General features: G+C 39.3%; 1 protein-coding gene across 2 annotated transcripts in view; it reads right to left on the bottom strand.

Annotated features, from left to right (window-relative positions):
• The window catches only part of ELP3 (elongator acetyltransferase complex subunit 3), a 107,163-nt gene that overhangs the window by 15,998 nt on the left and 63,416 nt on the right, over positions 1–27,749 (bottom strand). Inside the window, exons 13-15 of one of the 2 annotated variants that reach the window (XM_069075627.1) lie at positions 15,797–16,024; positions 14,971–15,052; positions 13,332–13,405 (exon numbers count right to left, since the gene is read on the bottom strand). In XM_069075627.1, coding sequence (XP_068931728.1) covers positions 13,332–13,405; positions 14,971–15,052; positions 15,797–16,024 — 384 coding nt within the window. The remainder of the gene's footprint in view (positions 1–13,331; positions 13,406–14,970; positions 15,053–15,796; positions 16,025–27,749) is intronic. The other variant, XM_069075626.1, reaches the window with a different exon arrangement.

Genomic DNA, 27,749 nt, shown 5'->3' with positions numbered 1-27,749 from the left:
CAAGAGACTTTGGAATGAGAACGGGAGATGACATGGTCAGATTTCGCTGAAACTGAGAACATGAATTGTGTTAATGTGAAATAAAGCTGGCAAAAATAGTCTGAAGTCATACTGTGGAAAGTTTTAATTACCTGAAGAAGGAATTTGTAGTTCATCTTATAGGCCACAGGGAGCCTCTAAAAGGTTTTGGATGGGGTAGTCAGGTGGCACAGTAGATAGAGCATCAGGCTTGGAGTCAAGAAGACCTTAGTTCAAATCTAGCCTCACACACTTCCTAGTTATGTGACCCTGGGTAAGTCTCTTAACCCTGTTTGCCTCAATTTCCTCATCTGTAAAAGGAGCTGGAGAAGGAAATGGCAACCCACTCCAGTATCTCTGCCAAGAAAACCTCAAATGGGGTCACAAAGATTTGGACCTAACTGAAGAACAAATATCTGCACATTAGGAAGATTATTTTGGTAGCTATGTAAAGTGTAGATTGTATAGAAGGAGTGATTAGAAGCATGGAGATCAGTTTAGGAGTCCAGGAAAGGATGGCAACAGGAGGGAAGAAAAGGGGGATGGGAGAGGCTTAGCCTGAAGAAAAGAAGACCAGGGTATGAGTGAAAAGCAGGATAGTTACATAGCTGACATTTGGAAGAAACATACCCTATCTGGCCCTCGAGGATGAGACTAGGAATAATGGGCAGAAACTGCAAACAAGCAGTAAGGATGAATAAGACACTGGAGAGAGGGAGAGAGGTGGTAACTAATTGAATGTGGGAAAGAAGGAAGAATCAAAAACAGTTCTGAGGTTTCAAGCCTGGAAAAACAGTTCTGATGGCAAAAGAAGTTGGGATGTTAAGAGGAAGGGTAGGGAGGGAAAAAAGGGATGAGTTAAGTTTTGGAGATCTGCATTTGAAATAATGGTAGGCAGAGATGTCTCTGAAGCCCTTAAAGATGTGGGACTAGAGCTCTGGGAAGAGATATGAGCCAGATCTGGATCTGGAAGTCATCTTTATAGAGATGATAACTGAAGCTATGGAAGCAGACTGACCTCCAACATTCACTCACCTTAGGAGCGAGGAGATAATGTACCAGTAAAGGAGACAGAGATATAGTGGTAGTTCAGTGTGGTAGGAGAAGCAGGGGAAGGTAGCATCACTTAAGCCAACTGGGGAGAGAATAGCCAGGATGGTCAGCGGTATTAAATGCTACACAAAGGTCAAGAAGGACAGTGGAGACTCAGGTAACAGAAGTCCAGCCTAGTCAAATAGGAGCCTAGCAACATAAATTAGCAAAAACATTTCAAGTTATAATAATGCAACCTATTTTAGGCTCAATGCTAAAGGCTGGAATTTTCTAAATGTACTAAAAATTAACTACTCCTAAAATGTTTCTAAGGGAGGTCCTACAAATAAAATGTTTCACTTAAAAGTAAAGGTACTTTCTTTACTCCCAGAGGACTTCTGTCAAACTATGAGTAGGCTGAGATGGAGGATAAATTCTGAGGAAGCCTCCTGATAGGATCCTGATTATATCTATTACCATCAATCAACCAGCTAAAAGCAGCAAACACCACTTTGATGCTTCTAAAAGGCAATGCTTTATTGCTTGTTGTTATTGGGTATTAGAGCTGCAGACTGGCAATAAAACTGTCGACTCTTTTTCCTTCTTGGACCTACCCACTTCTGAACAGACAAAATAGGGGGATCCATGGCTTGATGAATACGAATATTTACTGAGGAAAATGTGACAAACTGAAGCAAACTTAAAAAAAAAAAATCCCCCCTTGCCCACTGTTCTTGCTTTTCAAAACAGAGAAAGAAATCCTAGGGGCAGCTAGGTAGCACCAGTAAATAGAGCACTGGCCCTGGAGTCAGGAGGACCTGAGTTCGAACCCAAACCTCAGATATTTGACACACTTATTAGCTGTGTGACCTTGGGCAAGTCATTTAATCCTAACTGCCTTGCCTTCCCCCCTCAAAAAAAAATCTTACAGAATGGGGGGTACAGTAGTAGCACATGACTGACATGCTATTATTTTGTGTACCTGATAATGGGGGAACTACTTTCTTGTCCCAGGAAATAGTGATTTAAATATTAGAGCTTTGAACTCTCCTAAGTTTTCTAAAGCTTTTTTGTGCAAAGGTAGCTTCATGTTTATATTATTATCTCTACCTCTTATAGGTATCTGGCTACTTTTCAGAATCACCTCTAGAATATTTGAGTTCTAGTAATAGCTAGCATTGATGTAGCACTTACTCTGTGCCAGGCACTGTGCTAAATGCTTTATAATTATCATCTCATTAGATCCTCACAACAACCCTAGAAGCTAGGTACCTATTATTTTCCCCATTTTGCAGATGGGAAAACTGAAGACAGAGGTGGGTCCCACACCTAATAAGTATGTGAGGCTGGATTTTAACTCAGGTGTCCTGACTCCAGGCTGGGGGCTTCACCAAACTAACTAGAACAAAGTCACTTAGCTTTCCTAGGCTCTACTTTTCTTATTTTAAAAATGAGGAAGGATATGATTGATGGTTGCTAAGGCCCCTTCCACTATACTCCCTTCTGGCAAACTTTCCAGCTGCTTACAATTTGACCTCCACTTCTGCCTACCTGGGCCTGTTCTCCATAGTTTTCTAGCTTCATATTCCTGCCTGACAACTAGGGATGACTCCACCCTAAGGATGAAGATAACCCCCTGAACTCATTTATCAAAGATGGACAAATTCCCACCTGGTCATACCCTCCCTATCCCAGTGATTCTGAACTCTCACTCATGATTCAAACACCACTCTCTGTCTCCCTCCCCCCCCCCCCACTACTCCCTTATTCCCATTCTCCTTCAACCTAATTCCCATGATGTCCCACTCTAAAGCCACACATCCCTTCCACTGTGTTTTCTGGAATGCCTGCTCCATAGGTAACAAATCTACTTTCACCCTAAATCTTTTTTTCCTTCCATCTTCTGGTTCTCACTGAGACCTGGCTCCTTCCTGATTATATAGCCTTCTTCACCACTGCTTCTGGCACTGGTTTCTATCTTACTCACCACAGCTACTTTTCCAAACCTTTTCATCTCTCCTTAAAACGTTCCATGGTGCCTCCTTCTTCCAGTTTCTCAGTGGAGAACCTTATCTCATTTCACTAAAAAAAAAAAATTGAGGTGATTGGCTAAGAACTCCCTCTTCTCCCTTCCTTCTCATATTCCTGAGGTGCCTTCTGCTACCATTTCTTCCTTCATCATCCCTATGTCACATGACGAAGTGGCCCTTCTCTGGGTCAAAGCAAATCCATCTACATTCACAAATTACCCAGTTCTATCCTATATTCCTCAGCAGATCACCTGCCCTTATCATCCCTACTCTGTCACTAATCTTTAGTCCCACCTACTGGCTGTTTCTTTTTTGCCTACAAACATGCCCATATTTCCCTCTTCCTCGAAAAATGCTCACTTGATCTTATTGTCTCATATCTCTCCTCCCTTTTGTGGCTAAACTCCTAGAGAAGGCTGTTAACAACTGACACCTACACTTCTCTTCCTCTTCTTAACTCTACTGTCTGGCCTCCAACTTCATCAATCACCCAGAACTGCTCTCTTCAAAGTTACCAATGATTCCTTAATTGCCAAATCTAATAGCCTCTTCTCAATCATCCTTCTTGACCTTTCTGCTGCCTCTGACGCGGTCAATCACCCTCTTCTCTTTGACATTCTCTTCCCTCTGGGTTTCTGTGACACTATTCTGTCCTGTTTCTCCTGTTTGACCTCTCTTCAGTCTCCTTTACAGAATCTTTGTTCAGGTCATATTTTCTAATGTAGGGTATGGGGTGTTGAGGGAAGACCAGCACTTCTGGTGTGAGGGTTTTCAGGGCTGCTCATTCACCATTGGTGTCCACCTTTACCCAACTCTCACTTGTGGTTCCAAGAAGTTGCAACATGCACAGCAACTACACTCTGGTCAACAGTCTTGGCAGATGGGCTAAACCGGGTTGAGGGTAACTGACATTTGTAAACTTCCATTTGTCAGTGAGTTAGGGAGATGCCTACCCCAAGCATGTGGAGACTTTCCTTGGCAGAAGGGACAGAGAACAATGAGGGTAGCTGACACAGATAGAGCACTTAGAGCTTGGTTAGGCATCAGATACCAAGGTCATCCATTGCACCCCAGGCCATTGCCAGTTGTCTTGACTTCTGTCCTGCCACTGGACTCTGATGACTCAGGAAGAGGAAGTAAGGCTGATGACATTGCACAACTCTGCTTCACTTAATCCAATTCATGTGTAGGTCAAAACACCAAGAGTGATGTTCTGGGTCTTCTTTGAAAATGAAGGATGAACAACAGCTTGCTAATAATGGGAGGTGTCTTCCAAGACTGTCTTGGACCCTTTTATCTTTTCTCTATACAATTTCACTTGATCTAATTAGCTTCAATAAATTCTTTATGTTGTTGATCCTGAGATCTATTTGTCAAGCCCTAGCTTCTCTCCTGATCCCAATCTCTGATCTCCAACATCTTGAATTGGATATCCCAACTTATACTCAACCTGTCCAAAACGGAATCTGTTATCTTGCCACCCTTCTCTCTCCTCTTCCTAATTTTCCTGTGGCTCTCGAGGGTGCCACCATCTTCCCAGTTATCCAGAATCACAACCTAGTTGTCATCTTTTAATTCCTCAGTCTCTCTCACCCCCATATACAATCGGTTGCCAAGTTCAGTTGAATCTACCTTTCCCAAATCTGTTTCTGAAAAACAGAAAGGTTAAGTGATTTGCCCAGGACCAGACATGAGGTAAAGTGAGAGAGCCATGATTTAAACTCAGGTTCTGAGAACAAATCTCGTACTCTTTCCATTGTACCATACTATCTAGTTCCTATTTAGTAGGGTTTTGGAATCTACCTTCCCCAATTCTCTTCTTTTCTCCACTGATAACCTGCTGTAGGTCCTCAAGTCTGGACCAGTCTGCTTATTGGTCTTTCTGTCTCAAGGAACTCCCTATTCCAGCCCATTCTCCACTCAGCTGTCAAATTGATCTTCACAAAATACAGGTCTGACCATATGCCCTTCCTATTTAATCAACTCCAGTGCCTCCCTATTGCTCCCAGGATCAAATAAAATATCTTCTATTTGGCTTTAAAGCCCTTCATAATCTGCTGTTTCCTACATAAGATACTCCATAGGTCTCTGAGCATTTTCACTGTGAGTTCCCTTCCTTAAAACTCTCATCTGTCTCCTGGCTTCTCTGAAATCTCAACTAAAATTCTACCTTCTATAAGGTTTTCCTGATTCTCCTTAATGCTAATGACTTTCCTCTGTCATTATCTCCAATTTATCCTATAGCTGGTCTGCACAAAACTGTTTACATTTCCCTCATTAGACTGGGAATTCCTTCTCAAGTCCTTGAAAACAGGGACTATATTTTGCCTTTATGGGTTTTGTCCCCAGCACTAGGCACTGAGCCTAGCATACACTAAGTGTTTTAATGAATGTTTACTGACTGTTGACTGGTTGATTTAGGAAAAAAATGTGTAATCAATTTTTAAACAGATGACATTTCTCACAGACTTCTAGAATTTCTTGTTTTCTACCTATGAAAAGTTTTGGGAAAAGATAATCTTTTCCTCCCAGTTTTTTTTTCTGCTAAGCTAAAGTAATCAGAGACAATTTCAAATGTATTTCTATGGGTGCTCTCTATTTTGGCACTGTAGATCACTATATGACTGGAATGGAAATCACTGGGTGGTGAGATTTTTTTCTAGAAATATGTAAATGAGAAATCAACAGAGACAACTTTGCATTACTGAAAGTAAGTGAAGGTAATGGGTGGGTTGAGGCCCAATATCCAACATAAGACTAACAACCTAGAAAGTTTCATTGCAAACAGACTGTCTTTCAGTTAACCAGAGACACTCCATTATTTATTTAATCATGTCAGTTAACTGACATGGTATTTTCTTTATACAGTATGTAAACTCCTTGAGGACAATGGCTGTATTTTATTTTGTCTTGTACAGCCAGCCCCTAGTACCTTGCCTTGAACACAGCAGGCACTTAATGAATACTTTTTGGATTTGGGTGATGCCATTTGAATATTATAACCTAATCTGGTGATTTCAGCTCATAGTTTTGACTTCTAGATCTGAGGGGATTGTAGTGATACATTCTGTGTCCTCTACCTAAGACTTCATATAGGGAATTAGACTAACAGGGCATAACAGGTATGCCCCTCTCCCCACTCTCATCCTGCCAACTATCGTTAATCTACTGAGAAACAGATCCTAGTAATATTACAGCATCTCCATTTATTTAAAAATCAACTAGTCTAACATCTTCATTTTGCAGATGAGGAAAATGAGGAACAGAAAGGTAAACTGATTTGCCTAGGACCATACATGAAGTAAAGAGAGAGCCATGATTTAAATTCAGGTTCTCTGAGTATAAATCTCGTGTTCTTTCCACTGTACCACAGTTACTATTCAGTAAGGTTTTGGAAGAAGGACAGATATATTCTGAGTTTCTCTCTTTGCTTTGACTAACAAATCACACAAGCTCTAGGTCTTTTTTGGAGGATTTAAGAAATTCACAGGAGAAAGCTTAACCTTCAGCTCCTCTCAGTCACATCCCTATTTTAAAAAAATCTCTTACTTCCTTTTTCCTCCTGTTCTTGGAAAAAAAAGGAAGCAAATTCTCTGTTGCTGCAGCATTGCAGATTGGGTTAGTCTTAGCACTGTCTCTACTTTTACTGTCTGAAAGATAACCACATGCTACCTGGGCTGGGTAAATGCTCCATTCCAGCTTTCATCTGTCCTCCCAGCTTGGTAGGGTTCCAAGAAACTCCATTTACCAGTAACTTTCCTTTCGTTAGCAAGCCAAAGAAAAGCAATTACCCTTCAGAGCTGACGTAAGCCGGGCTCCAGGACTGACGTCCACAGGGTGTCTCACGGCTCTCGACGTGACTGCTGAATCCTCCCCTTAAGGGAGAGGCACCGCTCTATCCCCCTTCTGTTACTTGTCACTGTGATGCCTCCAAATCAGTGAGCAAATGAATGATGCAGTAATTAAATCACTATATATTCCAGTGCTCAAGATGCCTAATTAGCATCTCTAATCATTATTGCAAGAACTATATGGAGGGGTGGTGGTGGTGAGGAGCAGTGCTTTTCCAACAGTGTTCCTTCAGTTATCTTATAACTGAGAGCTAAAGTTTACTTGGATCAAGAGGCAGCATGTTAAAATGCAGAGCCCTGGAAAACCTCTGTTCTGGTCCTGGTCCCAGTTATTAGCTATGTGACCTTGGGCAAAACACTTAACCTTTCTCACCTTGGTTTCCTCTCTGAACAAAGGAGACTAATAATGCCTGTCCTACTTTATAAGGCTGTCCTAGAGGTCACATGGGATTATTGATGTGAAAGTATTTTTCAAAAAAGTATCATGCAAATTATCATTGCGGAATTATTATTATTAAGTGTACATATCTAGATATGAAGAACACAGACTGGTATACTTAGATGTGGACTTAGGGACCTCTTAGAATAGCACATTTTAGTTAAATGACTTATTCAGAATTCATGGAACGCCATAAACAATTTCAGATGCCATGTTTACCTCTATATTTCTTTATGTGTACACATTATAAAAAAAAGAAGTAAAACGAAAAAGTTTTGCCTGGATCAAGAGGCAGAACGTGTTCAAAGAACATGGGATTTGGAATCAGAAGATGCCTGTTTGAGTTCTGGCTCTAGCATTTACTCATTGTGTGATCTTGGGCACTTTACTTGGTCTCTCTTAGTCTATTTCTTCACCTATAAAATAGGGGCAATGATACTTAGGGTCAAAGGATCAGAGATTCAGAGCCAAAAGGGACCTTGGAGGTCAGTTGATCTAACCTCCTTATTGTGCAGACAAGGAAAATGAAGCGTGACAGAGGAAATGATTTGCTCAAGGTTATGCAGGTACTAAGTAGGCAGAACTAAGATTTGAAACTAGGTCTTCTAACTCTGAGTCTGGTATTCTTTAGTGGAAAAAGGTACTCTGGAGATCTAAGTTTAAATCCCACTTTCCATGCTTTGGCAAGTCACTTGCTGTGCCACAAGGATGACAAATATGGAAAATTCAAAGAAATTTGGAAGACTTCTACAGAGGGAAACAGGTGAACAAAGCAGAACCAAGAGAACACAATGACTATAGCTATGTCATCAGAGACAACCCTGAATGGAAACAGGGCTCAGATTATAAAACTGGGCAACACTGAAATTAACAAAAAGTAACCAGCAGCAATTTCTTTTAACAAATGTAAACCTACTGAAGTATAAGGTTACGTATATTATTGGTCAAAATAACCATTTGTTTTATTTAGCTGTTTTGAGAACTGCATATTGTAGGAGGTTCAGTAGGGAAAATGGAAGGAATCTTTATAAGGATATATAAGAATGAAGTTGTTGTTACCTACCCTTACAAGATTGTTGTGAAGCTCAAACAAGATAATGTAAAGATCCATATAATAAATTCGACTTGTTATTAAAGCCTCTTACTTAAAAAAAAAAAAATTGCTTTGAAACAGGAGGTAGGAACAATTGCTAACAGAGGCTTCTCTAAGAATGCTTGCCAGGGCAGGCAAAATGCTAAATTAAAGACACAGTTGGCGGCTGTTTGTCATTTCATGGGATGACAGGAGGCAAGAACTTGTCAGTAGTCACCGCCCATCCATTCTTCACTTCCATAATCTCCTGTGAAGGGTTTCTGGTCTCCCAAGTACACCTCAAATCTAATATGGAATTGGGAGCTACAGCATCTCTTTAGATTCACTTCCTCTTAAAGATCCTTAAGCCCTAGCCCTGAAATTAAAAACTATTTTAATAAAACACTATTAATTTTTAGTCATTTGCAGATTAAATTGCTTACTCTGTCTTTCACAAATGTTCTCAGACTTGCTTTAAGTAGTTTCTTCCTTTAAGTGTTGAGGTTGCTGCAGGAAGGGGAAACTTGGTTCTATATTCCAAGTATTTTTCCGAGTTGGTTACAGTATAATTATCGGTGAGTCACTAGGTCTTTAATAATGAGGGAGTAAGAACTACAAAGATGAATGAAAGTTGGCAGGAGAGCAGGAACTGAATGCCTTTGTTATTTCCCCCACCCGCCACCAGTCCTGTATGAAAACTATGGGGGAGACAGGAAAGTGTGTGAATAAATAGAGTAGCTGAATAATTTCAAAAACAAGAAAGCCTCACATTGTTTCTGTTCAAGTCAAGATGGAAATGGACTCAAGGAGCTATGGATAAATATACTACTTAGAAGCAAGTTCTTGCCTCCATGTCTTTCCACAAGTGGTACCAGAGGGGTAGAATGCCCTATCTCATTATCCACATCTCTTAGAACCCTTTGCTTCTTTTGAGATTCAGTTCTGATACTACCTTTTAGAGGAGGCTCTTCTTGGTCCCCTTGTTCGCTGTTTTCTCCCTCAAATTATGCAAGTTTTTTTGTTGTCTATCTATTCCCAGTATATAGCACACAGTAAATGTTTAATAAAAGTTTGTTGAATTTAACAGCAAGTTTAGCTATTCTTTTTGTTCCTCAGAGGAGTAGTCAGAAGAGATCCAAAGTCATAGTAAAGCCTTGGAATGTAAATTAATGTAACTATTCCTTGAAGGGAGAATCATCCAAAGGCAAGGAATGAACCCTTCTTTTATTTGGCTATGAGAATCAATCTGAGTCCATTCCTGTTATTGCAGAAGGAGAAAAATCAAATCTACATCCCTCAATACCTATGAAATGTGTGATAATATAGACAAAATGACTGAGTTTTTAATGTGGATTTTGTTTTAGGAATCAATTTACATGCTTTCATAATGTACAGAACAAAAATGTTTTTGACTTAAATCTTCATTTTTACAGCTTAGCTTCCCTGCCTCCCTTATAAAAAGAGCTTTGTTTGCTAACTACAAGATGTATCTAGATTTTGGTGCCTTTAGATTTTGAAGAAAGGGCATGAATAGCACACTGATATTTCGCAAAACCATCTTACTTCCTTCAGTAAAAACTAGGGGAATGAGTCATTGAAAAGGGAGCACATGTGTTTGTGTGTATTTGTATGTGGGGGGTGGGGATGGATTTCTCTCTCCTCAGGGAAGGGGGAAAACAGGATACAGAGTCAACAGACCTGGTGGCATGCACTGTCATGAAGGAGCGTGTGTTCCATCTCCTCTAGTGCAGTGTGTGAGCATACTGAATGGGAGACTACTGTGGGCATGTTGGGGGGAGAAGCTTGTGAACGGGGGCCCAATAGAGGGGAAGAAAGAAGAAACTAATAGGGCAGAATTTCCCAGATTTTGAATATCGCAGTCTGATAAGAAAAGAATTGTGGGGGCAGGGGGTTAGAATAGAAAAACTACCTTTTAAAAATAGGAGTTTTGCAAGCCTGGGTTTCCAGTGAACTGGGGTGCTATGAATGGTAAGAAGATACAGTAGAACAGCTTTTTTTGCTTCTCCAGAGAACATTTTGAATTGTTCCCTCAAGGAAAGGAAGGAAAAGGACTATTTGGCCACCAAAAAGATGACCTAGACAAGAATCCAAGACAGTCAAAGAAAAAGAAGATTTACATAATATCAATTTCTTAAATAGCATTTGATAATTTACAAAATGCAACACACATGAACTCATTTTATCCTCGTGACCACCTTATGAGGCAAGCAATACAGGTATTATTATTATTATTATTATTATTATTATTATCATCTTTGGGTTTTTTTGCTTTTTGGAGGGAGGAGGGCAGGGCAACTGGGGTTAAGTGATTTGCCCAAGGTCACATGGCTATTTTTTGTGTTAAGTGTCTGAAGTCAGATCAGAATCCAGGTCCTCCTGACTCCAGGGCCGGTGCTTTACTCACTGCGCCACCTAGCAGCCCCAACAGGTATTATTATTATCTCTGCTTTTTAGATATGAGAAAACTTAGGCTAAGGATGAAAAAGAAACTATCTAGGCTCACAAAACTTATGATTCAAACCCAAGTTGACTGACTAAATCCTGAGATCCTTTCTCTTTGCCTCCCTTCCCTGGGTCACAAGAAGCACCCAATGTTCCTTGCTTAGAAGCTTGTTTAGAGCTAAAAAGGAAGGTATGTATTCATCCAATTAATATTAAATGCAATTTGTTTGGGGGGTTGGGTTTTTGGGGGGTTTTTTTGGTGGGAAGTGTGGGATGGTAGCAGGGGGAGAAGAGGGATCTAAAAAGGTAAGACAGGTATCTGTCTTCCTCCCTAATGCAATTACCTCAGTTCCAGATAAGTAGCAGGGAAGAAGTTCTGTGTATATCAGGGGCCATTTAGAAGATACTTGGCCCCTGTCACACCTCAGAGGGGCTACCCTTAAGAGAACTGCTTCTGCTCAAGTCAACAAATATTTGTTAAACTTCTATTATGTACAGAACACCATGCCCAGTTCTATGGATACAAAGATGAAATAAGACTGTCCTTCAATGAGTTTATAATCTAAAGTGAACTAAGACTATGAGTAACCTCAGTTTTTCCAAAAGTGACATGGGGATCAAATTAATTTAACAATACCTGCCACTTCCCAGCTCAGATGAATGGAATTGACTTCTGTTTCCTGCTACAAATCAACGACGATCTGAAGCCACCTGAGACTCTTTCACATACAACCTTCAGCTCTTAAAGACTGCTAATTTCTGTATTTGAATATTTAGGGCATGCAGTAGTCAAACAGCTTTTTGGGTTAATGGTGAATGCAAATGAGTCCACGGGCACATAGTTGTAGCAATGCTATAAGTGCCTTTATCCCCACAGCCACCCCATGGCCTACCCCAGATTCAAGGTTTAATTATAAATTCTCATCTCTTTTTTGACTTTTGAAATAGTTCTGAAGGATGCAGTCATCCTTTATCTTAATTTCTCTAAACCATATTGGTTTCTGTCATCTCTCATCCAGACATCTGTCTCATTCCCAACTATCCTCCTGTGGTCTATTAGCCTTGTGAAATTCTTGGACAATGTCCATATTAATTTTCTACTCGAAAGAACACAAACAGAATACCGATTAGGACCAGGATGATGGTGGTTGAGGTTGGGAGACTGTTCATCTCACTGAATAGCAATTTAGCTCAAGGAATAGAACAGTGACATGTCTGGTTCTTACATCTAGTCAGGCTGCTGAGACTAAGATAGGAAACATCATTCTTTGGGGTGTCATTAAACATTTCTTGAAAAGAAGCTGTCAATACTTGTTCTTTTGAGAAACAGTATAGACACAGGTGTTTCTACCAAAGATCTTCAGCTTTTAGAGTGTTAGGGATGGTATTTAATAAGCTACTGGAGACAGAGTCTGAAAAGTTAGCTATTTGCTCTCTATAAGCTTGTAGAGGGTAAAGATAAGTTGGTTAAATATTAAAGAGGAAGTACAGTATACTGGAAATGAGTAGAAAAAAGGAAAATTTCTAAATAAATAAGATTAATCTGCTTAGGTGCTGTTTTGAATATATTCAAGAAATACATGTTTATGGATAGTCAAAGAGATATAAGAAAGTTGATCTCTTAAGCACCTGGTTTCATTAGAAGTTACTGACTTGATGATACAACTCTTAATAGCAGAGTCTGCTGTTTGCAGGTGTAGCAAATACTCCTAAATTGAGAAATAATTTGGGAACTGAAAAATGGAGGAAATTTTTTATTTTTCTATTTAGGGAGAAATTTGAGAAGGTAAATACTAGGTGGTATCCTTGAAGGCAGAGACAGTATTTTATGTTTATTCCTATTCCTATACAGCCTATCACAATGCTTTGAGCTGATATTCCCTACTGATATTATTAGGAAGCAGACGACCAAGAATTTGCACAACCAGTGCAAATAATCTGAAAACTTGGGAATTCTAAGGTCTTTTACTGTTGGGATACAGAAAAATTACAGAATTTGAGAGCTAGAACCTTAGAGGTCTAATTCAATCTTCTTCATTTTACAGACAAAGAACCCAGGATCCAAAGCAGTTAAGTGACTAGACTAAGGTTCCATCTTTGGACAAAGCTATGCCACTTATGGACAAGCCTCTTGCTTGTGACATTAAAACAATCATGCAAGCAGATGCTATGAAATTGAGCCATTAAATTAGAATTTGGTGAAAAGCCAAAAGAGAGACAGTTTCCTGGTATTACTCCAGTGAGCTCATCGGATCAGAAACTCAAGTTCCTACAAGTAACTGAGTATGACTTCAGGCAAGTTATTTTGTGTTTCGATCTTTGCAAGTAAACCCTCTAGTCGTTCTCAAATGGTTTTGAAAATAAATGTATTAATGTAAAGCAGAATGTGTCCAATAGAATTTTGATGCTACTAGTGATCAAGTTACCAAATTCACCAGATCTGGTTGAATGACAGGCACAACAGTCAAGGATATCAAAGTTCTCGCATTTACGTTGATAGCTGATAGGAGAGAACCAGGGATACGAAGTTTATCAGTTGAATGCTTGGAAGAGTATATGAAGAAGAATTAATACAGTGTAAGCAGTAAGTGGTGTGTTTCTTGGACAATCCTGATACAGTGCTCTGCTAAAAAGGGCTACCAAAATTCCAGATGTCAACCCTGCATATGTGTTATGTCCCAGATTGATTTACTGAGTCAGTTTTGTTCCACTGTTATGCTTTCACATATCCATAACATATCCAAATACAAGAAGACAATATCTAAGGAATAATTTTACTCCTTTGAATGTACTAATTAGCAAGCAGCCTCAATTAGCTACCCCTCTGTTAGTGGGATCAAAGAAAGTTGTCTTTATACATTTGTGGGGAATATTACATCCTGAAATGCTTTATATGTCTGTCCTATTAATAGAGAAAATCCTGCCTGAAGAAGACTGGCTCATTAAGCAAGCTCTGGATATTACATTTTCATAAAACTAGTGAAAACCTCGACACAGCTACTGATCTTTAGGAACTTGTAGTCTTTATTTTTTACAAGCTCATTACAAGTCCTTTTTTGCCAGAAGTTCACTTTCTTAAGCTTCTGGAAGATGTAGTCTGGCACTTAGGAAGACAGTATAATCTTAGGCAAAGATTACTAGAGGAAGAAAAAAGGTGACCAGGGTTTTAATCTGGCTTCTACCTCTATGTTAGTGATAATTATCCCAGGGATAAAAGAATGAGAAGTATTCTGGGAGGGGGTACATTTTTTTTTTGGAGGGAGGAAGGCAGGGCAATTGGGGTTAAGTGACTTGCCCAAGGTCACATGGCTAGTTTTTGTGTTAAGTGTCTGAGGCCAGATTTGAACTCAGGTCCTCCTGACTCCAGGGCCGGTGCTCTATTCACTGAGCCGCCTAGCTGCCCCCAGGGTGTACATTTTTGCTGTGAATTTTATTTTATGTTCCACTTGGCCTATTTCCTTTTTATTCCTCATTCATTCCTCTAAACATCTGTAGGATGTTTAGGAGACTGACACACAGTATAGTACTGCCCTATGGCACGTTCTGCTATGAAGCTACAAAACCAGTAAGAAATGGGATACATTAAGCTAGGGGCTCTGATATTAAACATCTGGTCACAACATTCACTTTTCTCTTACATCTAACTAGTAGTGTTTCTTGAACACTAGCAGTGATAGTTCTCTATAAAAAGCATACATTTTATTTATGTGCCTAGTATCAAATTACTTTTTCTTAGGTGGCACACCTAGGGCATAAAAGAGAGATCTCTAGATAAGGAAGACTTGTGTGGTAGTGGGAAGGCAGAAATTGAACCCATCTGTCTCAGCATGGGCTTTATTCCCACTTTCTCCAACAACAGAGGGGCTCTTAAAACTCCTGTCTACTAAACTTTTCTTAAGACTTCTTCCCTTGGCTTTAGTCATGTGTTCTTCACCTATTCAGCTTTCCCCAATTTCATGTGCAAATAACAAAGTGAGGCTAAGGTAGATGAGATTTTTTTTTTCAATTATGGCACTAAGCCTTAATGCTTGGCATTTGCCAGTCATGTTTTTACAGAAATGTTACCTGAAATGACAGCAATTTTGCGAGCTCCATGCTCTTGTTTAGCTATCCTTTCTGCCTCTTCCATGAGTAGCATGCCAAATCCCTATGGGAGGGAGAAAAGAAAGAAAAAGAAAGTAATGTTCACAAATAGGAAGGCTGTAATTTAGAGACTAGTTTAGAGGTTGCTTTAGTCTCTTGAAACAAGAGTGAAAAAAGCTTTCTTTAAAAAGTAAGGAAAGAATAATCATTCAACTATTTGAGAAGAGCTCTGTAGCTGAGTGGTAACAAAGGCATTAATTTTTATAGTGAAAGTACCATTAAAAGGCACTTCTCAGATGATGGGAGCTTATCATTGTGAGAAGGAAATTTCCTCTCAACATCTGTTCCTCTTTTAGGGAGGTGCAGGAAGAAATAGTCTGAAAAGCCCTGATTCACTCAACTTGTGGACAGAGGAAGCCTGGGGTAGCTATTCACAAACTTTTTAGAACATTTGCACTTCCTAACAGTTATAAGAAATGAGGCAATAATCTTCAACTACCAACTTTTGTACATACCATGCAACTGCCAACAGCTGGTTTTTACCGATTAGCTCCTAAAGCATTTTTCTCTTTTTGGTTTCTACCATATATTATCCTGCCTAAAACCCAGGGAGATGAGAAAAAAATTGTTTCATTTAAGGAAAAAAAAAAGCTCACAACAATTAAATAAATGCAGAATCCTCTGTCACTTTATTTCCCTGCCCCCCATCTTTTTCCCTCTGCTTCTCTCTCTCATTCTTTCCACCCTCCTCTTCCCAATTTGGATGCTTTTCTTAATCAGAAACCAAATGAGAAAAGGTTAGAGATACCTGATGCTGAAATTTTGCAGGGTCACGACTGCTTACAGGAACTACACTTCCATAAACATGTAGTTCTCGGACTATGGAAACACCTCCTTTCAACTCGGGACGAAATGATTCCTCTGAACACTTCCGCAAACGTAAAAGGCCAATCAAAATGTCCTGCTCAGGGTCTTCATATGAAAGAAAGGTCTCCCAGCCACCATTTGCCACATAATCTCTCCTAACCAATTCAACCTGTTTGAAGAAAAAAATAGAATATTTATTTTTGAAAGTTGATTAAAAAAAACTACATTAACTCATATAGGGTAATTTTCATTAAAAAATTATTATTTTATAATTATCACTACTTTGAAAATGTCTATTCTTGGGGGTGGCTAGGTGGCACAGTGAATAGAGCACCAACCCTGGAGTCAGGAGGACCTGAATTAAAATCTGACCTCAGACACTTAACACAAAACTAGCCATGTGACTTTAAGCAAGTCATTTAACCCCAATTGCCCTCCCCTCCCCACTCCAAAAAGCAAAAACAAAAAAAACCCCAAACAAACAAAAAAAGAAAATGTCTGTTCTTGAAGTGGAATTCAGTCCAGGAGACCATGTAGCAGCTTGGGGTGAACCTATTTCTGGCCATGAGTGCCCAAGGGGCTTGTTTTGTCATAACTATTTGATAATGAAAAGCCTTTGAACTGTATATAGAACTGGAAGAACTGATCATCAAGGCTGTAGGTGCTGAGGCAGGACTGAGTAGACTTATTGTTCATTCCTTTATTACTCTTTTCCTTTTTGGCTGGTTCCCATTTGAACAAGCAAGGGACAGCAACCACCCCCACCCAACCCCATTTAGACATGGTGGTGATGAGCATGCAGCCACTTTTGCCTCTGTTATTTGTTCTTTCCTGACCTTAAATAAACATGTATTCTGAGATGGATGTGGCCAGGGGATTCTGTGAGTTCAGGAGATCCAGAGATGCCATCAGAGGCCCCCAGCAGTAGCAGTGGCCATTAGAGAGATGAGTGCTACTGCTCAGTTGGGGAAGGGTGGCCGCAGAGCAAGTACTTAAATCCTCTAATAATGTTGTTGTTCAGTCTTATCTTACCCTTGTCACCCCCATTTGGGTTTTTCTTGGAACAGATACTGAAGTGGCTCACCATTTCCTTCTCCAGCTCATTCTATGAGGTGAGAAACTGAGGCAAACACTTGCCCAGGGTCACACAGCTAATAAGTGTCTGAGGCCAGCTTTGAACTCAGGAAGATGAGTCTTCTTGATTCCAGGCCCTATCTACTGCACCACTTAGTCACTCCCATTCTAATGATGGACATCTGCTTTTGACTAAAGGTCTAATTTAAACTAGTGCAAATTGGTTTTTTGAATCACTGGCCTTCCTTCTGGTTAATTCATGTTAGAACTACCCTCCTTCTCCACTACCTTTCAGGTGTCCAAATATCAGTCATCTATACCTTAGTGTGAATTGTGGAATGAAATTGTGCCCTCAGTCTACTATATTTCAGGCATCAATCAGCATATAGAGAAGGCACTTGGAAGAGTAATTTTGTTTTGTTTTTGGTGAGGACAATGTCCCTGTAATTATGTTCCATAGGCTGTTGCTTACCCCTTTCTTCTACCCATTCATATTTTCATAGATATGTATCACATAAAAGGAAAACTCATAATACATAATTTATGCATTAAAATATGCATATTTATTCATATAAATATAGTGGTCATGGCAAATATCCATTAACATTTTGCAAACTGGTGGATTACACCTAGATGGATTCTGCAGAACCACAGGATTTTAGAAGTTTAGCACTAGGAGTCTCTGAGATCCTTTAGCTCAATTCACAGAAGAGGAAATGAGACCCAAAGAGGTTAAGTGACAGGCTCTGAGGCTTATATATCAACCTAACGTTAGTTAATGTAACTAATGGGTAAAAATTATTATAAGATGAAGGTCATCCTACCAAAGTGATTAATTGTAGATAGGTTTATACTATTATTCAGGACCTTGGTGAAGACAGAATCTGTCCAATAAACAATTAGGTTAAGAGTTGAAATGTCAATATAGGCACCATCTATTAGTTTGCTGATCACTGACAAAGCTAGACTCTGACAAAGATAGATGTAGAGACATACCCATATGCAAAAGATAATGTCAGAGGTCTAAAGGATCTCATTAAACATTTAGTCAGTCATAACCATAGAAACAATTGCCAATGAGGCAGCTAGATGGCTCTGAGGATAGAGTGCTAGGCCTGGAGTCAGGAAGTCCTGAGTTCAAATGTAATCTCAAGAAACTTACTAGCTGTGTTACTTTGGGGAAGTCACTTAACTTCTGTATGCCTTAATCCACAGGAGAAGGAAATGGCAAACCACTCTAGTATGTTTGCTAAGAAAATCCCATGGACAGTATGTCCATGAGGTCATGAAGAGTTGGACATAAGTGGACAACAACAATAACCACCAAAGAATGCCTTCTGTAATACGACAATCCTGATGAGTGATTACCACTTGAGTGACTCCAGTTCTTGGGGTGTTTTCTTGAAATCAAGCCTAGATTGATTGCTTTGAGACTTACTACACCTCGTGCTGCCCTTTGAGATGCAAGAGAACAAGTCCATCCCCTTTTCCAACATGACAGCCTTTCAACTACTCAAACAGAATTATCATGTCTCCCTTGAGTCTTCTCTATGCCAAAGACACCCAATTTTTTTAACCAATCCTCATATGATATGCATATAAAGCTCTTCACTACTCTGGCAGGCATGTGCTTCCTAAACTATAGTGCCCAGAATGGAACACAATGATCCTGTTGTGGCTGAACACTGCAGAGACCACCTATCATAGAATTATGCCCATAGCAGGGTGGCCCAGGACTTCATTATGTCTCTGACTCTTGACTCATAGTGAGCCTTTAGTAAAACAGAATCCTCAAGTCTTTTCCAGACCAACTGCTACCCAATCACACATCCCTCATCTTGGATTTAGAACGCTCTATTTAATTTGGGCAGCTAGATGGCACAGTGGATAGAGTGCCAGGGCTGGAGTCAGGAAGACCTGAGTTCAAATCCAGCCTCAGATACATAGCTATATGACCCCGAGCAAGTCACTTAACCCTGTTTGCTTCAGTTTCTTCATCTGTAAAATGAACTGGAGAAGGAAATGGTAAACATCTCCAGTATTTTTGCCAAGAAAACCCTAAATGGGGTCAGGGAGAGTGGATACCTTGAAATGACTGAATAACAAGAAAAACATTTAACTGGCAAGTTAAGAAGTGAAAACCTAGAGAGGTGTGAAGAACAACATAAATGCTTAAATGTAAATGGTAGGTATCCTGAGGAAAAGGCCTGGGAAGCACTTGATGAGGCAGTAACAAAAGAACATAGGGGCTGGAATCAGAAGACCTGGGTCTATTCCTAGCTCCCTGTTTAGTAGTTGTGTGACATTAGCCAAGTGATTTCAACCTCTCTGAGACTCAATTTCCTCCTTTCTGAAATGAGGAGTTGAATAAGATGATCTCTATAAAGCAAATCAGCAAGTAGTTAGTAAGTGTCTACCATGTCCCAGGCACTGTGATAAGTTCTGAGGATATAAAAACAAAAGTAAGACACTCTTTGCCCTTACAGAGTTTATATTTCACTAGGAGCATACTTGTTTGGTCACTCAGTAAGCTTCTATTAAATAAATATGCTAGGCATAAACACTGGGTGTATGAAGAAAGGCCCTCAAAAAGGTCCCTGGCCTCAAAGAGGTCACAGTCTAGTAGAGAAGGGGAGGGGAGGTAGGGAAATATTGTGAATAGGAAGAAGATGAGAGAAAGTAAGAAAAGAGGAGGAGAGAGTTTTAGAAGTTGGGGGACAACGAAATTAGGAAAAATGTGAGTGGTACAGGAAGTGAGAGTTAAAAGAGGCAAATTCATGGGAAGCAGCCTGTGTGAGGGCAGGGAGATGATAAGTGAAGTATTACGTAAGGGGCACACTAAAGTAGTAGGTGCGGTGGGAACTCAGAGCGCATGAAAAAGAATAATGTGTAATCCTCTGAGAAAGAATGGCTAGAGCCAGTCTCTAGAGTGCTTTAAATACCAAACATGAATATCAATATGGCAGGTGTGTAGAAGATGGACTAGAGAGCAGAGACTGGATATAGGGAGATCAATCAGAAAACTCAGTCCACTCCCAGGGCACCTTCTAGTTTTAAACTTCTGTGGTTCTAGTTCTGAAAGATCACAACTGAATGACTTAAGACTTCTCATATTTGGGGCTTCCAATAAATCAAATCTATCTAATCTTTATACTGGTACTGAATTAGCAAATTTTAGAACCACTTGGATATAGTCACTGAATCTGGGAGTCTAGCTAGTCTAACCCACTCTTTGGGCCTGGCTAATATAACCCAGCTCTGATTCTATCTTTCTGTCTTATCATTTAGCCCACATAGTTACATTTTTTTTTAAAATAACAATGGAAACACTTCAGATTCTGTCAAGTGCTTTGCTGAATGCAGGTATGCTATGTCTAGTGTCCTTTTCAACCAAGGAAATGAGGTTAGTCTGGAATGACCTGTGGCCGGATGATTTTTTTCAATGTAATGAAACTCCTACCAATTTAGTAGTCTTGAAAGGGAGTCTGGGGGCAGTGAAGAGTTAAATGATTCAGTCAGGATCACAGAGCCAACCAAACGTGTCAAAGTTAGATCTGAATCCCTGTCTTCCTGATTCCCAGGCAGGTGCCATTTGGTCTTTCTCTTGAATAATAGATACATTCTAGAATTTTGTCAGGAACTCAAGTCATGCTTACTGTAGTTGGAAAATGTGACCCTCTTCAAGTTTTTTTAAGTGATACAAATGGCATGAAATACTTGGAACACCTTCAAGGGTCATATCTAACCATCCTGGGGAGCAAGGCCTTTTTAGAGGGCAGGTTTCTTCCTTAGCCAAAACAGAACAGAAACCTCGGTAAATAAGTGGAAACATAACCTGCTTAAGGATCTATTTTTTGGTTCTTTATACTTTTCACTTGGTGAATTCATCAGCTCCCATGGATCCAACTATATTTATGCATATGATTCCCAGATCTCTTTGCCAGTCCTAACCTCTCTCCTGATCTCCTGTCTATTGGACATCTCAAACTGAATGTCTCATAGATATCTTAAATTCAACATATCTAAAACTGAACTCATTATCCTCCCCTCTTCCTATCTTCCCTATCATTGTTGAATAGTACCACCCAGATAGTCATCCAGGCTCACAACCTAGGTAGAATATGGTCATCCTCATCTCCTTATTCTGAACTCCCACATCCAATCATGTGCCAAGTCCCCTTTTTTCTACCTTTGCTACATCTCTTATATATGCCCCCCCTTTCCTGTGATGCTGCTGCCACCCAGGTGCAGGCCCTCATAACCTCATGCCTGAATTACTGTAATATCCTGCTGGTGGGTCTGCCTGCCTCAACTCTCTCCCCACTCCAGTTCTTCCTCTCTCAGGTGTCAAATTGACCTTGCTAAAGTACAGATCTAACTGTGTCATCTTCCTATTCAATAAACTCCTGCAGCTCCCTATTTACAGTCAGGATCAAATATAAAATCAGTTTGTTTTCAAAACCCTTCATAACTTAATACATCCCTTGTCTTATTCTTTACTCCCCTCCAAATACTGTGCAATCCAGTATTTGTTATTTCTCATTAAAAAAATGCACCATCTCCCAAATCCAGGAATATTCAATGATTGTTCCCCGTGACTAGAATTCTCTTCCTCCTCATTTCCACCTCCTGGTTTCTTTCAAGTCTCAGCTGAAGTCTCACCTTCTACAAGAAGCCTTTCCCAGTCTTCCTTAATCTTAGTGTTTTCCCTCTGAGATTATCTACAATTTATCCTGCATCTATTTTGTTTGTAAACTGCTGTTGACATTTGCCTTCCCCATTAGACTCTGAGCTCCTTGAGAGCATGGACTGTTTTCTGCCTTGCTTTGTATCCCTGTTACATAGTAGGTGCTTAATAAATGTTTGTTGACTTCTTGGAAAACATAACATTTGACTTCTTGGAAAACATAACATTAGGCAAAACATTGTTTACAGGGAACATCTATTCCCACAGAAGCAATATGTTGTATATGGCAGACTAAATGAATGACAGATATAGTGGAAGTATTAAAACTTTATGGGGGGAGGTTTGGTTAAACTATATTAATGAAGATACTGAGACATGATATTGATTGGGTATTACTACCTGGGACATGCTGGTGTACTATTGTAGCATTAAAATTAATAAGAAAAAAGGCTTTGTGTACAGTTTGACCTTTGCCAACTTTAAGGAAAAGGACAGTACAGAGTATTTCAAAAACATGTTTAATGAAAGTATGTTCCCAGAACCAATGTGGGAATCTGCTTTGCTCTTTGTAGCCAAGTCACTGATTAGTTAGAATAAAGGTCAAAAATCATAATCAAATCAGAAAGGATAAAGAAGAGAAGACACAGCTTTTAAGTTTCAACTTAGCTTAAATAGCAAACTGATGACTGAAAATTGGTAAATGAATAAAAATGTCAAGATATTAACTTAATCACCTTTCCTGCAGAAGTTTAACCAAGGTAAAACCAAAATAATGATGGAATCCTAATAAAGCTGCCCCCAGCCCCAATATCATAACTTCATTATAGCAGACCCACCATACCTATCTTCCTTCCTCCCCCCACCAATGTCCTAAATCTTCATATATGCCTCACTGCTCACTGGAACAACAGGTGTGTCCATGTGATGGGAACCCAGCTACTGCCTCTACCTAGTCATCGCTCGCAGACCCATTCCCACAGAAACAGGTGTGTTCTTGTATTCAATCACAATCACATCATTCATCTAGCCCAAGACGGGACCATGATACCTCACTATGTATCTTGACCAGACAGGACCACAATACAGCCAATTAGAGGGCAGCATGATCAGAATGTTTAACCACCAAACCATAGATAGGACCCCTCCTCCATTACCTAATTCCTTAACAAATCTCTCCTGCCTTTTTAATATTCATGATTTCTGTTATGTAATTGCATCTTTATCCTATAAAAATCCATCTTGCTCTCTCTGAAGTTGCTGGTTCCTCTTGGAACTTAGCCTGCTTCATGAGAGGCGTCAATCTCAATAAATGCCTATCCTTGGACTAGAGGTGGTCTGACTGAATTCTTTGAGATAGTTCCACCACAACACATCATGAAACCTCAACACCTTTTGGGTGGGCAGAGCCCCCACTGCAACAGTTTTTTAGTTTTTTTTCCGTCCCTGGGTTTAAACAGCAACAATACAGAGGCAAAAACAACCCAGAAACTGTCTCAGTCAGCCAAGACTTGGTCTCCTTGGCAAGCAGAGACATGGAAGCCAAGAGCTACACCAGATTAAAGTAAAGCCATTTGTAATGTGTTATGGAGGAGGATGAAGGGAGATTACAAGTATTAAATCCTCAGAAAATAGAAAAAAAATGACTGGAGGTTTTCTGTGCTCTCTCACATCTTAAATGACAATGTTTACTTATCTATCTACATGTTGTATTCTCCCAATAGTCTGAAGGTTCTTTGAGAGATGATGTTTAATCTTTGTCAGTATATTCCTGGAGCCTGGCATAGCCTTGCACCCATTAGACACAAAATAGGTTTGTTGAATGAAGTGAATTATTCAGATGCTTCTGTTTACAGATGATAGTATGCTGATTGCATCCCACCTTTAGACGTTATCAAGTCTGAAATGAGATCTCAAATGGATGTGTCATCACTGATAGCAACATTCCCTCTATCTATGGGGATCACAGTCCATTTGGTGGGACTCTTAACCATGTCCTCCCATAATGTCACTAGAGGGAGGGGGCCCACTCAATAGGGGGACCAAAGGAAGACCAGTGGAGCACATGGACAGTTTATCAGTGATGCCCAAGTCTTGCCACCTGATCATCTTTCTCTTTGGAGAGACATATCTGACAGAGTGGCAACAACTAACAATGGACACAATGAATAGCTATAGTCTCAAATCTGGTGCTCCTTTTCTCCACAATGAGGGAGGAGGTCCAATTCATTATCTTTTCTCTTGAAGCATCACTGGTTTTTTTCATTTAGTAAGATTTTAATTTCTTTTTAGTGATCTTTTCTACTTCTATAGTCATTGTGCATATCGTCCTCTGTTCTGCTTATTTCGTTCTATGTCAGTTCATAGACATTTTCCAGCGTTTTTCTTAATTCCTCATGTTCATTATTTCTTACTATATAATATCATGCCCCCATATTTATATACTATATGGATTTTTTGGAGTTATTTTCTTATCAATTGGCACTTACTTTGTTTCCAATTCTTTGCAACCTTAAAGAGTGCTACCATGACTATTCAGATACATACTGGATCTCTGACCTCCTTGGAGGATACTCCCAGTAATGAGATTGTTAGAGAGGAGATGGAAAAGATAATCTTCTTTTGCATAATTCCAAATGATCTAGACTGACTGGACCACTGCATAGCTCCATCAAGAATGAATGAATTGATGTGCTTGTCTCCCAACAGATCATATGACATCCCAAATTTTCCCAATTTGCATGGCATGAGGAGAAACCTCAGGGTTGTTTTAATCTGTATTCTCTTACAATGTTTTCTTTGTAGTTATTCAAAGTTTCCAGATGATCTTTTTTGATCATCTGTTTATTAGGCGTAGCACTCTCAAATGATCCTAAGCTGCTCCTTACTTTAAAAGCTCTTATTTTTAATATCAATTTTCTCTTGATTATGCTCTATAAGACACATGCCTGAAAAAAGAAGTAAGCCAGCCATGTAGGGTTATTATTGCAATGTGAACCATTAAAGGAACTAAAGGAAGGTCTACAAAAAGTTGGGTAGATCTTTTGTGTAGATTTTATGGAGAAATACCAAGAAATCTCACACAATATTGCAAAGGTATATCTGGGCTATGATAAATACTGATGGAGAGAGTGCAGTATTCACATTAATGAGATCTGTAATCTGTCAAAGTGCTAGAATGAGGGTTGCTACAATGGAGGTCTTAGGATAGACAATTATTGAGTCTACTGAGTAAAAACGTATATTAAAATCACAGTAACTTAAGTTTTGACATACCATAAATAAAGCTTCATGAAAGAGTCTTTAAAATCAAGCCAGCTTTCACTAGTCTTTAAAGGTAGGCACTTCATGCTATAAGATAATGTTAACAGCAATCATTACCTGCGATTGGGACCATGGCACACTTGAACAAAATTTTTCCACATTCTTTTTGTTTACATAAGTTAGTATTATAATCTCACTTTATCCAAGCAATAGAACCAGGGACAATATATGGGGATTCTCATAAGATTATATATTATATAGATGATGTTACAGGGGGTCAATTGTTTTTTGGTAGGAATCTATTTACAGTTTTAAATGTGAGTAAAGGGGAAAACTTTGACCAAATTCAATATGTAAAACTTCACATCAAAGTCCACTTTAAAAAAAAGGCATCTATTTAACTGAATCCTATGCAACTGTAATGACTAATTTTGGACCCACAAAAAAGATAAGGAACTATATCTCCCTTCTTTTGATGGAGAAAGAGAGGGAACTAAGGTTGTAGAATATCGTATACACTCTCAGACATGGTTGCTTTGTTGGTTGATTTTAACCGTTTTCTTTGTTATGGGGTAAGTGCACAGGGTGAGGTATATATCTGAAAATGATTTATGTAAAAACAAAGGGCATCAATAAACATTTTAGAAAGCATCTATTACTTCAAGAGATAGCTCTTTAATTTTCTGTGTTACTAAAAACTGGGACTTTATATATGGGATACCAATGATTTGACTAGATACTGAAGAAAAGGAAGATGATGATTAATCATATTATTTTAAGAGTATTTACTTTGGTCAGCTTAAAATTTACCTCATTTGTTCACAAGGAAATCAGCATACGTGTTATTGTTGCTATCTTGGAGAAGGAGAAAATAAGCCAAGGTTCAAAAATAAAATTACTTGCTTAAGAAACTGAGGAAGTTAATTCCTGTTCTGTCCCAAGAATCAATGTAAAATTTTAGTCATTTATAATCTTACTATGTTTCCTCACTTATGAAATAACTTACTCATCCCTGAGAAGTAAACCTTACTAAGACTGAAAATTTTTATTTATGTACAAGACTCTAAAAACATTAAACTATATATTAAAAAAAAATCTTTCTCCCTTATGTAATAGTGTCTTAAAGACAGGAAGAATATTTTAATATAGGGCAAGTATGTAAGAAATTGTAGAAGGAAGGTGACTTTTGTAAAGAGCAGAGCCTATATGAAAGCAGATGCTAAAGATTTATTATCAGTAACATACTATAGTTCTAAAAAATATGTAACTGTGGGATTAAAAAATACAACTATACATACCCAAAGGAGTTGCTGAGGAACAGATTCCTATACTATTAACTAATTCTTCATTCAATCAATAAGCATCTAATGGTTTCCTGAAAATTTGTGAATTTCTACAAATGAAATACTTTCCTACTAACAAAGACATTTACCTATGAGACATTATGGCCCAGAGATATAATATAAATTATTATTATTTTTTTTAAGCAATTGGGGTTAAGTAACTTCCTCAAGGTTACTGAGCCAGTTATTTCTTGGTGTGGTGCTAAGTATCTGAGCCCGGATTTGATCCCCAGGTTATCACGACACTGGGGCCCGTGCTCTTACTCGCTGAGCCACCTGGCCGCCCCTAAGCAATTGGGGTTAAGTAACTTGCTCAAGGTTACACAGCCTGGTTTTTCTGGGTGGATGCTAAGTGTCTGAGCCCAGGTCATCCCAACACTGGGGCCAGTGCTCTTACTAGCTGTGCTAATATAAATTACTTTTAAGAATGTAATAAACTTTAAAAACCACACATTTAAAGAGAAAAATGCTAGTTTATTGGTAAACACAGTGAAATGGTTTTTTTTTTTCTGAAGGTGTTATGGGAATGGGAATCTTAAGATCTTCCCTGCTCCTTGGCTCTGAGACTCTGAGAACCTTCCCTGATTTGAAAATATACTCTTCCCCCTTAATAGGCTGAATGTGGTCACATGGAGCCTGTGACAGGAGGCTTGTTTTTCAGGAATGCCCACACCTTGATGCTGTGTGATTGGGCAGTGGGTCAAGAGGGTTGTGACATTCTCTGAGCCAGGAGAAGGCTACATATACCCTGATGTGAGGTTTTGCTTTGGAGCTCACTTTGAGAAGAGTTATATGATTTGACCAGATGAGACTCTGGGCAGCCATGGAGCCCCCCGGGTTTGAAAACCCAGATGTTGGTGCTTCCCCCTCTGGTAACTGACTAGGTATGGATGTAATGGTTAGACAGTTGGAAGCCTGTCTGCTGATCTGTTTCTCTGTCTGCTTGTAACTTGTTAGTATTTGGGTGCTCACCTTTTTCCCCCAAACTAGGTAAATGACATATGTTTGATTAAAGCAAGATTGTTTCCCATTTTGAGTTGCTTTCCTTTAGAAAAGCAGATCTATGAACCTGTGCTGGCAGCCACCCTGGGTATGCTAGGGTGCTTGCTGCTACAGAAGGATATAAAATTGGCCTAGAAAGAAGCCCATCCTCAACTATAAAATGATAACTTTAATTCTAGAGGAAGGGTTCTTTGGGGAGTTTTGTTTTCACTTTGGAAAAGGATTTTGAACCAAATAAACTTGAGATTCTTTTAAATCTTAGTAAGCCAAAGTTTTAGTGAGGTACTCCACTGTTTTAATTCCACTGTTTATTCTGTACTGTCATTAAAAAAAACTTGTTCCCTTGGCAGGTTCTACTCCTACTTTATCTCAAAGTTCAGAGAAGTACAAATTATGATAAGAAGTATTTGGGTGAACAGAGCAGTGGCCCTGGAGTCAGGAGGATCTGAGTTCAAATCTGGCCTCAGACACTTCACACAGACACACACACACACACACACACACACACACACACACACACACACACA

Source organism: Petaurus breviceps, unplaced genomic scaffold (genome assembly GCF_028583685.1).
Source record: "Petaurus breviceps papuanus isolate PSGF00001 unplaced genomic scaffold, PetGlider_PUasm1.0 90919, whole genome shotgun sequence".
In the NCBI taxonomy this organism is placed as follows: Eukaryota; Metazoa; Chordata; class Mammalia; order Diprotodontia; family Petauridae; genus Petaurus; species Petaurus breviceps.
This window is presented reverse-complemented; position numbering and strand designations above follow the sequence as displayed.